This window comes from Ursus arctos, unplaced genomic scaffold, assembly GCF_023065955.2.
Source record: "Ursus arctos isolate Adak ecotype North America unplaced genomic scaffold, UrsArc2.0 scaffold_1, whole genome shotgun sequence".
Lineage (NCBI taxonomy): Eukaryota > Metazoa > Chordata > Mammalia > Carnivora > Ursidae > Ursus > Ursus arctos.
In genome coordinates, this window is record NW_026622763.1 from 22,051,745 (window position 1) to 22,064,625 (window position 12,881).

At 37.0% G+C, this 12,881-nt stretch overlaps 1 protein-coding gene across 1 annotated transcript in view; it reads left to right on the plus strand.

Annotated features, from left to right (window-relative positions):
• The window catches only part of HNMT (histamine N-methyltransferase), a 51,779-nt gene extending 43,200 nt beyond the window's left edge, over positions 1-8,579 (plus strand). Inside the window, exon 6 of the mRNA XM_026510064.4 lies at positions 1,889-8,579. Coding sequence (XP_026365849.1) covers positions 1,889-2,244 — 356 coding nt within the window. The 3' untranslated portion in view covers positions 2,245-8,579. The remainder of the gene's footprint in view (positions 1-1,888) is intronic.
• Positions 8,580-12,881: the final 4,302 nt, after the last annotated feature.

Below are 12,881 nucleotides of genomic sequence, written 5' to 3' on the forward strand. Positions count from 1 at the left end.
GTTGGCTTTAGAGACCCTCTTAATTACTATACTTGTATCAACTGTGCATGTGACATCCCATTATCATATGCAGGTATTAAAGGGTCCACAAATAGATGCTCATTTGTGTTGATGTATTAGTATTATAGATTCCCAAGCAGCAAGTTTGCTTTTTCATAGGCTCAAGATTACAACCAGTGAAAATACATTATCAAACTAATTCCATAGAATGTTCATTTATTTTGTAAGTACTTATTACCCATCTGCCATGTGCTTAGCATTGTACAACAATCCACTTATGTAACCTCATTTAATAGTTGCAGTTGCATTTGAGGTAAGTTTGGTTATCCCCACTTTATAGATGAGAAAACTGAGGTTCTCAGAGACTAAATAACAAATCTCATCTTATTCATGAAGTGTCAGAAATACATTCCAACCTGTGTCTCCCCCGCTCAGGGGCTGCATCTTTTAGCTTCTACACTGGGCTGGGTTTTCAATTAAATACAATAGACATTGCTAAAACATCTTCTAAAGCTGGGGACAAATTTTGTAAGAATCAGTCTAATTATTGGCAGCGCAAGGCAACATCTTATATGTGGAGACATGAGAGGCTACCCCTTTTTTTGTTTGAGAAAATTATTGTATTTACTGTGCTCTTTCTATTTCAATTCTTACTCTTAGATCCTCTCCTCTGAACTCAAGACTCACATAAACAATTGCCTTCTTCCTATCACTGCTGGACTATCCAAGAGATATCAATAGATAGCTCATATTTACATTTCCAAAACTTGACACCTGATGATACATTTAAAACTGCTCCTCCCTCATTCTTCCCATTTCCAATAATGGCAGTTTTCTCTTTTCAGGTGCTTGGGCCAAAATCATTGGGGTCACTGACTCTGCTTTCACTCACATCCAATATCCAAATTTTTGGCAGATCTCACTGGAGCATAATATATAAAAAATCCAACCACTTCTCATCACTTCCAAAAGCTAGCTGCTCCAATTTACCATCATCTCTCACTCAGATTATTGCCATAACCTCCTTACTGTTCTCCTTGTTTCCGCCCTTATGCCCCTATAGTATATTCTCATCTGTGTGACCAAATACACTTATTAAAATGTAAATCAGGTTGAGTCACTCTAATGTTGTGTTGTCCAGTATAAAAGCCACATTTGGCTATTGAAATTGATATGTAAATGAGTTGTGATGAAATAAAACTTAAAAATTCATTTCCTTGGTCATACTAGCCACAGTTCAAATATTCCTTAGCCACAGATGGTTAGTGGCTACCATATTGGACAATGCAGATATAGAATATGTCCATCGATCCAGAAAATTCTTTCAGACAACACTACGATGGCTTCCCATCTCACCTCACATGATATGGCACCCTAGCCACTCCCCCCACCACTCATCCAACCTTATCTTCTTTTACTCTCCCCTTTGCTCACTGAATTCCAATCTCACTGGTTTCCTGGCTAGTTCTTAACATGCCAGCATGCTCCTGCTTCAGGTCCTTTGTAGTTGCTCTTCTATCTACCTAAGGTAATCTTTCCTCTGATATCTACATGACTTGTTCTCATATCTCTGCTCAAATGTCACATTATTGCAGAGACTTTCTGTGACCACTCTATACAAAACAGCAACCCATCCAACTCTTTGACCCTCCTTATTCCTTGTTCTGATTTGTTTTTCATTAGTACATAGCACCATCTGATATGTGACTTATTTACTTGTGTTTTTAACTTTCTCTCCCCCTGCCGTGCACCCCTTAAATTAAGCTACCCAAAGGCAAGAATATTTCTTTATTGGCTGCTTTATTCTAAGCATCTAGTATGCTCCCTGGCAGAGTAGGAAAATGAAAAGAAGAATAAGTAAAAGCATGAACTTTGTTTTATCACACAGGAGTCAGTGGCTGGGACAAGCTGTGGAAAAAATATGGATCCCGCTTACCTCAGGATGACCTCTGTCAGTATGTCACATCTTCTGACCTCACTCAGATGCTGGATAAATTGGGGATTAAGTATGAGTGTTATGACCTTCTGTCCACCATGGACATATCTGATTGTTTTATTGATGGCAATGAAAATGGAGAACTACTTTGTGATTTTTTGACAGAAACCTGCAACTTTAATACAACAGCACCACCTGATCTCAAAGCAGAAATTATGAAAGATCTGCAAGAGTCTGAATTCAGTGTAAAGAAAGAGGGAAAGGTTCTTTTTAATAATAGTCTGAGTTTCATAGTGGTTGAGACATAAATATCAATCATGAAGGTGTATTCAAAAATTATATTTTGAATAATGTTGATCATTTATTTCTATATTAAAATTATAAACACATCTCAGTATAAATAGAGCATTGTCTCATGTATAAAATCTAGAAAATTCCAAGACATTCTCAGATTTCCATGTGTATCATATAGGATACTGTTAGTCTTATCCCATTCCTTCCCCACATCAAGAGGCCACATTCAGGCTAAATACCACATAAGCTAGAAAAATGAAACAACTAAGTTTCACTGGCTCATTGACAAGTAAATCCTTTCATTTGTTGATTATACTGGAATTTCCCAAAATACTAATAAAACATGTGCTATGGGTTCTTGAAATACTACAAAGTATATACTTATTGATATTATGAAAAGGTATATGTTTATTAATTTTTCCCCTTTTGTGAAGAATTTGTGCACATTTTCTAGTAGTTTCTGTCTTGTTTTTATTGATGACTAAAAGTAAGCGCCTTAAGATTTTACAAAATTATTTGTCATGTGTCCCATTTGCTTCCATTTTGTTTTCTCTTTTATCTTTATTGTTTATCTTTTATCTTTGATTTTATAGTATTTTGTTTTTTGATAAAGTGAAGTTTTTTTTCTATTTTATTCAGTCAAATTTTAGGGTTTTTTCTTTCTTAATTTCTGGGTTTCTTTTTTTTTGATTTCTGGGTTTCTGACACATTTTTAAAGGCCTTCTGAAAACAAGGCTTTAGAATATTTATATATTTTATTATAAAATTATAGTTTCACTTAAAAAAAATAAATCTTTGATATGTTTGAAATTTACATAAGTGTAGGGTCTGGGAAGATGACAGAGTAGAAGGACCCTAAGCTCACCTAGTCCCATGGTAACACTCAAACCAGCATAAATAACAGAAAATGACCCAAAGACAGACAGAAGAAACTCCACAACTAAAAGTAGAGAAGAGGCCAATGGAAGAGGGTAGGGACAATGAATATGAGGTGGGGAGCTAAAAGAGCCCTGGCTGTCTGCAGTTGGGAGGGAGCAAGGGGCACAGAGAAGGGTGAGAAACAGACTGTCACACCAGGGAGCCTGTAGGGGGAAGAAGAATCCCCATAATATTTAGCTTTGAAAGCAAGAGGGGCTGAATTTCATGAGTTCTTACAACCAGTGGGACTTAAAGATTGGAATTTTAAAAATTAGTAGGCTCAGTTCTGGGAGAGCCCAGTGTGTTATAGGAAACTGAGTCCCTGACCATAAAGAGACAGCATAACAAATAGCCCATAGAGATACAGCATAGAAGCAGCAGTTTGAAAAATGCCTAGGGCATATGGGAGGGAGAGTTATTTACTAATCTCAGAGCATGTCCCAGAGAAACAGATTTCCCTGAGAGACTCTTCCAGAAACAAAAGAGCTGCCATTTCCATCCCCCACCCCTCAGCATAAACGCTTCACCACCTTTAGAAACCAGCAGACCCCACACTCCTTACTTAACTTGCTTACATTAAGCCCCCCACATCAGCAGATCTGCCCTTCCCAGTCACTTGCCTGTACTGTAGTCCCCTCTCCTAGAAGACTGGCATAACACTTGCCAGCACCGAGTCTCCCATGTGTTTTGTGGGGCCTTGTTCCAAGCAGCAGGTCACCTCCACAAACCTTGTTAAAATTGTACTCTATGCCCATGTGGGCTTTGCAGAGCACACTGGCCAGGCCTGGTCTTCACAGCAACTGCATGTACCCAATGGAAAAGGACCAACAGCACCTAGGTAAAGTGTGTGCCCAACCCACTACTTTCAAGAGTAGGAGATGTAGCTGACTTTCCTAACACACAGAAACAGACATGGAGAGTTAGACAAAATGGGGAGACAGAGGAATATGTTCCAAATGAAAGAACAGGACAAAACCACAGCAAGAGACCTGGTAAAATGAATATAAGCAATATGCCTGATAGAGAATTTAAAGTAATGATCATGAAGATAGTCATTGGACATGAGAAACGAGTGGAGACATCAGTGAGACCCTTAACAAAGAGATAAAAAAGAACCCATCACAGATGAAGAACACAATAAATGAAATTAAAAATACAGTAGATGGAATAAACAGCAGGCTAGAGGAAAGAGAACAAATTAATGACATGGAAGATAGTAATGGAAAGCAATCAAGCTGAGGAGGTAAAAGAAAACAAATATATAAAATGAGACTAGACTTAAGGAACTCAGTGACTCCATCGAGCATAATATCGTTTGCACTATAGGGATCTCTAAGAAGAGAGAGAAAAGGGGGCAGAAAATGTATTTGAGGGAATAATAGCTGAAACTTTCTGAATCTGGGGAAGGAAAACAAACCCAGATCCAGGAGGCACAGAGATCCCCCAACAAAATCAACCCAAGGAGGTCCACACAAAGACGCATAATAAATAAGATGGTAAAAAGAAGTGATTAAGAAAAACAAAAAAATTAAAGCAGCAAGAGAAAAGAAGACAATTACCTACAAGGGAAACTCCGTAAGGCTATCAGTGGATTTTTTCGCAGACACTTTGCAGGCCAAAAGGGAGTGGTATATATGCAAAGTGCTGAATGGGAAAAACGTGCAGCCAAGAATCCTCTATCCAGAAAGGCTAGCATTCAGAATAGAGGAGGAATAAAGAATTTCTCAGACAAAAACTAAAGAACTTCATGACCACCAAACTACCCCTACAAGAAATGTTAAAAAGGACTGCTGCAGATGACATGATAAAGACTCTACAAAAAAACTACTAGAACTGATAAATGAATTCAGTAAAGTCATAGGATACAAAATCAATGTATGGAAATCTGTTGCATTCCTATACACTAATAATTAAGCAGCAGAAGGAAAAATTAAGAAAACAATTCCATTTATAATTACACCAAAACCAATCAAGTACCTAGGAATAAACCTAACCAAAGAGGTGAAAGACCTGTACCCTGAAAACTATAAAACATTTGATGAAAGAAACTGAAGATGACACAAAGAAACAGAAAGGCATTCGATGTGCATGAACTGGAAGAACAAATACTGCTAAAATGTCCATATTACCCAAAGCAACCTACACAGTTAATACAATCCCTATCAAAATACCAACAGCATTTTTCAAACAACTAGGGCAAACAATTCCAAAACTTGTATGGAACCAGACAAGACCCCAAATAGCCAAAGCAATCTTGAAAAAGAAAAAAAAAACAAAACAAAAAACTGGAAGCATCACAGTTATGGACCTTGAGTTGTGTTACCAAGCATAGTGATCAAAAGAGTATGGTGCTGGCACAAAAAACAGACACATAGATCAATGGAACAGAATAGAAAACCCAGAAATCAATCCATAAGTATAAAGTCAATTAATTTTTGACAAAGGAGGCAAGAATATGCAATGGGAGAAAAGACAGTTTGTTCAACAAACTGTTTGGAAAACTGGACAGCAACATATGAAACTGGACCACTTTCTTACACCATACACAAAACTAAACTCAAAATGGATTAAAAACTTAAATGTGATTCCTGGAGTCCAGAGTCTCTCATGGTATTATATGGTGGCTAACTGAACATAATAATAAAAAATAAATTAATTAAAAAAAAAAAGAAAAAAGTAAAAAAAAAAAAAATAAAGACACTTAACTTTCAACAACTGTGGGTTATGGGGTTTTGTAATTAAAGGAGAGTCATTGAAAAAAATAAAAAAGAACCTAAATGTGAGACCCAAAACTATAAATATCCTAAAACAGAGCACAGGCAGTAATTTCTCTGACATCAGCTGTAGCAACATTTTTCTAGATATGTCTCCAGAAGCAAGGAAAATAAAAGCAAAAATAAACCATTGGGACTGCATTAAAATAAAAAGCTTCTGAACAGAAAAACTGGTTAGAAATAACCAACAAGATTAAAAGACATCCTACTGGATGGGAGAAGATATTTGCAAATGACGATATATCTGATAAAGGATTAGTATCCAAAATATATAAAGAACTTATACAACTCCACATCAAAACAAAACAAAAACCCAAAACAAAACAATTCAATTAAAAAATGAGAAGACATGAACAGATATTTCTCCAAAGAAGACATACAGATGGCCAACAGACACATGAAAAGATGCTCAACATCCCTCATCAAGAGGGAAATGCAAATCAAAACTACAGAGATACGACTCACACCTGTCAGAATGGCTAAAAGAAATAAGTGCTGGCAAGGATGTAGAGAAAAAGGAACACCAGAGCCCTGTTGGTGGGAAAGCAAACTGGTGTACCCAATGTGGAAGACAGTATGGAGGTTCCTCAAAAAGTTAAAAACAGAACTACACTATAATCCAGTAATTGCACTACAGGGTATTTATCCCCAAAATACAAAAACACTAATTCAAAGAGATACATGCACCCCTATGTTTACTGCAGCATTATTTACAATAGTCAAGATATGGAAGCATCCCAAGTGTCCATCAATTGATGAATGGATAAAGAAGAGGATAAAGATGAATGGATAAAGAAGAGGCCAAAAATTTGGCCATAAAAAAGAATGAAATCTTGTCACTTGCATCAACATGGATGTAACTAGAGAGTATAATGCTAAGTGAAATAAGTCAGAGAAGACAAACACCATATGATTTCGCTCATGATTCCAAATATTTGGAATTTAAGTGGAATTTCAGAAACAAAGGAACAAAGGAAAAAAAAGAGAGAGAGACAAACCAAGAAACAGACTCTTAACTATAAAGAACAAACTGATGTTTATCAGAGGGGAGGTGGGTGAGGGGGTGAGTGAAATAGGTGATAGGGATTAAGAGTACACTTACCAGTGAGCACTGAGTAATGTATGGAATTGTTGAATCGCTATACTGTACACCTGAACCTAATGTAACACTGTATGTTAACTATATTGGAATTAAAATGTAAAAACTTAATAAAAAGTTACATAAGTGGAAGAAGTTAAAATGAGAACAAAATGTTTACCCTCAAAAAGATAGGTAGCTATATCAACACGATTTCTTTGGAGGCTGGGGGAATCTCCACTGACTTAAAATGCACTTTATATCATTTACCAAATTTCCAGAAAACCTGAACCTATTTCAACACTCTAGAGTCTTTTATGTTCCTCTAAGATCTCCTTTAAGACCAAGAGTCATCCTTGGACAGGATTTTAGAGGATTTTTGAAAACTTATTGAATGTGTTTTATCTTATCTTTAATGGCAAACATCTATCATTCTTATAAAAACAGTACATCTCTTTAAAAAAGTAAATAATCCAGTAATTTATAATTAACAAATAAAGATATATTTAAAGTAAGTGAATAATTACTACTTTCTGTTAGATACAGAATGAAAGTTAGGTTTTCCTGAAGAGCTCATGAGCTCTCATTCTCCCAGTTATGAAGCCTTCAACATAGTGTGGCGTTCACTCTTTCATAACAGAACTACCACACTTAATGATGCAGGATAATCACTTAGATTTAATACCCCTCCCTAATCTCTTAGCTGAGGTCCAGGAAGTATATTGGAGTGCACAGCCTATTTTTGCTAACAAAAGACCAAGCTTTGTTGTTCATTATAAGTAAAACTGGCTTGCATTGCCCTCTTTTCTCGGACAACCTCATCAATGTTTTCTGAATTATCAGTAACAGCAAATGAAATGACAGTTATCCAATCAGTTTCCTGAATATGAACCCTGAACCATTAATCATACTGATATGTACTACTGACAAAGGAAATCTGTGAGGCAGGCATAATTGATGGATATGGGCCATGACGACCTTGAACAACTTCCCCAAAAGGATAAAAATCAAGACTCTATAGAGCAAATTATGGCCTTCTCTGAAAAGCACAAGTGTAAAACAAAACAAGAATAGAATTAACATGCTACTTACAGATAGAAAAAAATAGCACTCCATAGATGGATATTTATAAAAATGGCCTTTCTCATCCCTATAACATTCCTTAAAAAAAAAAAAAAAAGATAAATTCTCACTGCTTTAATTTGTTAATATAATGGGAACACTTGAGCCTTTATTTAAAAAAAAACAATCCCCATTAGTACCTACCAGGCAGTAATGGAAAGTTACATAGGTACAAAGGGATGAAACTATTGACTTTTCAAGTTTGTTCTTTTGGTTCAGAAAAAAGCCTGTAACATGAATTTGGAATGTTTATACAAAATTGTATACTTCTCAGTGTTTAATATGGTGCCATGCATATGGATCTCAAGTAATGGGTGTTCAGTGAATTCTTTCTTTCTCAAATATTCATCTTATATCTATGTGTTTATATTCTTCTTCTTTTTTTTTTTTTTACTGTGTGTTTGTATTCTTATTGCATGCATAGCTCAAGAACCCAATAAATTGTTGTTTGCCCTTACTGTTTGTATAAACCTTAACTTATTTAATGTATTTCGGACACTTTTTTGATTTTGTTGTTAGGGAGTATTGCCAAAATCCAGAGAAAACATTAAGTGGAGCACAGCATTTCAAGACCCTGATATTTGTTTATTATAAAAATTCGCAATTTTCTTAATAAAAAATTCCACCAATCTGGGCAAAAAATAAAAAGTAATGATTTCTGGTGTATCTCCATAAAAACAGATTCAAAGGTCACAAAGAATACTAGATCCTAAGTCTGTGACACTGCCCAGACTTAAATGTGTATTTAATGTGCTTTAAATGTTTGCTTAATAAGAATAGGTTACGCAGAATATTTTGTCATTTTAGATGAGGAAGCAGAACCAGACTTCTGGGTTTAAACCCCAGTTCTGTTAGTTACTCACTAAAAGATGTCAGGTAACTGATTTCCTCTCGATTCTCACATTTCTTCACCTTCAAAATAAATATAATCATCGTATCTACCTCAGAGGATGGTCGTAAGGATTCCAGGAGTTAAGCTACATAAATATACTCATAAAATGGCAGACTCAGGGAATTTCAAAAATATTATCAATGATTATTATTAATTGCTCTTAAAAATTTAATATAAAATGCAGAGCAGATAAAAAAATTAAAATTAAAGAAAATTATGACTGAGGCCAGAGAGCTAGTACCTAGAGAAGTCAATCTAATAATTCAAAACCTTGACATTTCTAGTCAAAGGTTGATGGGCTCTCCGTGTCTCTTGAAGCAGAGCTGGTGCTTCATGAAGCCCAAGGTGCCGTCAGGGTTGGGCCACTCTAGCCCCATCTTGGGATATCTGCCCATCCAATGCTGTAAGTGCCTGTGCTCTGTATTACCCGAAGTGGTCCCATCTCAACCCTGACTGAATAGACCACAAGGAGGAAACGCAAGGAGGCAGCTAACACAAGGAGGCAACGCACTGGTTGGCCAGAAACTGATTGGAGTGGTTTCTCCTGAAAAATATGAAATGGATCCTTTTAATTCTTCTCTTAAAAAATTTGAAATTATAGGGGCACTGGGTAGCTCAGCCAGTTAAACATCTGCCTCCAGCTCAGCTTATGAGCTCAGGGTTCTGGGATGGAGCTCCGGGTCCGGCTCCCTGCTCAGTGGGGAGCCTGCTTCTCCCTCTCTCTGCCCCACTCCACTGCTCGTGCTCTCTTTCTTAAATCTCAAATAAATAAAATATTTAAAATTTTTTTTTGAAATTATGAATCTGGGGAGATTTGGCATTTGTACTGTCACTCATTCATGAAATATATATTCAACCAATATTTATTGTGTGAGGCCTTGTTCTAAGCAAGAGCAATACTGCAGTAAAGAAAACAAAGTTCTAAATGCCACTGGCCTGATTTCTAGTGGGAGGACAGACAGAAAAATAGATATATGCCAGATACCAGTAGGCACTATTAAGAAAATAAAAGTAGATAAGGAGAAAAGAGTACCAGAGGGTATAATATTAGTTAGAATGATCAGGGAAGTCCTTTTTAAAGGGATGAGATTTGAACAGAGGTTTAAATGAAGTGCAAAGGAAGCTATGCAAAGGGCTGGGAGAAGAGCATTTCAGAAAGGACATGCAAGCGCAGAGGCCCTGTTGTGGGAATGAGCTTAATATATTTGAAGGGTTGTCAAGAGGGTAAGCGGCTTTCTGTAGTAGCTGAGATGAAAGGTCTTAAGGTAGAGTCAATCCAGAGTAGCCACTGTGGGCCATATGGGGAGGCCCTCATTAGGATATTAGTTAGAGAAACAGGAATGGGGCACACACAGGAATGAGGAATGTCAGGAGTGTAAAACCACAGGGCATTTGAATGGGAGATTAGCTTTGGCTGTCTCAAGTAATGCTCCTTGCCATTTCTAATCCCTGTCTATGTCTATCCTGGCAACAAATACAGTTTTCCTTGCAGTATCCTCATGGGTATCTGCTTGCCACCCAGATGTCCTAGACAGAACAGCATATAACATCTCATTCGATTATTTCTTAATTTGAAAGACTGATGGTTATTATCCCATTTTGAAGGTGAGGAGGCTGAGATACTAATAAGTTAAATAATTTAGTACAGTTCTCAAAGCAAGTTTGTAACAGGTGTAAGCTAGACTCGATACCTTCTGACTTCACACCGTGTGTCTGTACAGTGAGCAAATTAAGTTAATATGCTCTTTCATCTTAGATGTAGCTTATCTTAAAAGATAAGACTTCATAGAACTAAATTCCCTTTGCTCCCAAAGATCCATCTGCAAACTGAAGGGAATTGATCTTATTATAGAAGGGCAGAAGAAGCATCAGACGGCCAAAGGGTAGTATATGTATATAAAAAAAAATCACCTCCTTGAATGGTAAAATAATACTCTTTCTAAACACTATGCTTCACTAGTAAGTTTGCCTTAATCAAGTCCCAAATACCTGGGTTCTCCCAACCATTTGCCTTGACTTTTGCCTTTATTTTTCTACCTCTATTCCTACCAGGTCCCAGGCATCACCACTTTCATGTTTAAATTATCTGTCACCCATATCCTAGCTCCCCTATGATTCGTAAACTGTGCAATACACATCCGTAGTATGCAATCAACTAATGCAGGGTAGTTAAAGCTACGGGTTGTGTAATCCATTTCTCAATGTGATATACACTGTGAAAAGGCAATTGCAGTAAAGGTGGGAGTTGATTTAAGAGTTGGTACAGCCACTCTGGAAAACAGTGTGGAGGTTCCTTAAAAAGTTAAAAATTGAGCTACCCTATGACCCAGCCATTGCACTACTGGGTATTTACCCCAAAGATACAGACGTAGTGAAGAGAAGGGCCATATGTACCCCAATGTTCATAGCAGCATTGTCCACAATAGCTAAATCGTGGAAGGAACTGAGATGCCCTTCAACAGATGACTGGATTAAGAAGTTGTGGTCCATATATACAATGGAATATTACTCAGCTATCAGAAAGAACGATTTCTCCACATTTGCTGCAACATGGACGGCACTGGAGGAGATTATGCTAAGTGAAATAAGTTAAGCAGAGAAAGACAATTATCATATAATTTCTCTCATCTATGGAACATAAGAACTAGGAAGATTGGTAGGGGAAGAAAGGGATAAAGAAGGGGGGTAATCAGAAGGGAGAATGAAGCATGAGAGACTATGGACTCTGAGAAACAAACTGAGGGCTTCAGAGGGGAGAGGGTGGGGGAATGGGATAGACCGGTGATGGGTAGTAAGGAGGGCACGTATTGCATGGTGCACTGGGTGTTATACGCAACTAATGAATCATCGAACTTTACATCAGAATCCAGGGATGTACTGTATGGTGACTAACATAATACAATTTAAAAACATTAAAAAAAAAAAAAAAAGAGGTTCCCTGGGCAACAAGAGTCACAATTTCCAAATGTGCCAAAAATTCACTAGGGCTTCAAGTCAGATTGCTGTAATCTCTGTAGCAATGGATTAATAAATACAGTGATGCGTTTTCTGGAGGCTGCAATGACACATTACGGATATTCTGTATAAGCAGTGTCTTCCCATGATCATATTCTTCTCTTGAAGAATTACCTGTTTCCTGATTTGTCTTAATGATACTTGAAGGACTTTGCAAACAACCTGCCTAGGGTAGAAAATGTTGAAATAAATCATAGGGCCCATCAACTACAGTCCAAGCTTGGTGAGTTCTCCAAAGACATTTGATACAGAAGATGCAAGAAAATGTCAGTACCTCTATTTATGTCCTACAGCTAACTAATTTCATGCTAATTTCATTTCTGTACTTTGATTCCTCTTTCTACTTGTGTTGATAGATGGATTTCATGAGTTAATTTTCTAGTTTCCGATGCAGGCAGACTGGACATAAATCCCAGGGTTTTGTAGAAGAGACAGTTCTTCCATGCTACTTATTATCAGCACAAGCACATTGCAGCCTTGGTTTATTTATCAAGATTTTGCTACCACTCTGCATGCTTTCCAAGACCTTTAATCTACTTCACAATAGCTTTTAATGGGAGGTGCTTTACAGTTTTTGTGGTTTGTTTATTTCTATTTTTATTAGGTTTTTTATTTCTCCAGGTCCAGTTGGGAGAAGAGTTTGGACTTCTTTCTCATTTTTAAAAAAATACCCAGAAAGCAAGACAAGGAAATGAGCCAGGGCTTACTGCTTCAGAAGAAACCTCATGGGACAGATTTGTTTGGGCAAGGTTGGTAACCCATGGGTTTCCCATCTGTGTGTCCTAGGAATGGTGGAATAAACATTGGCTCCCTGTGTTTTCTTTGGTCTGTCTAATTTATAGATTTCCATCT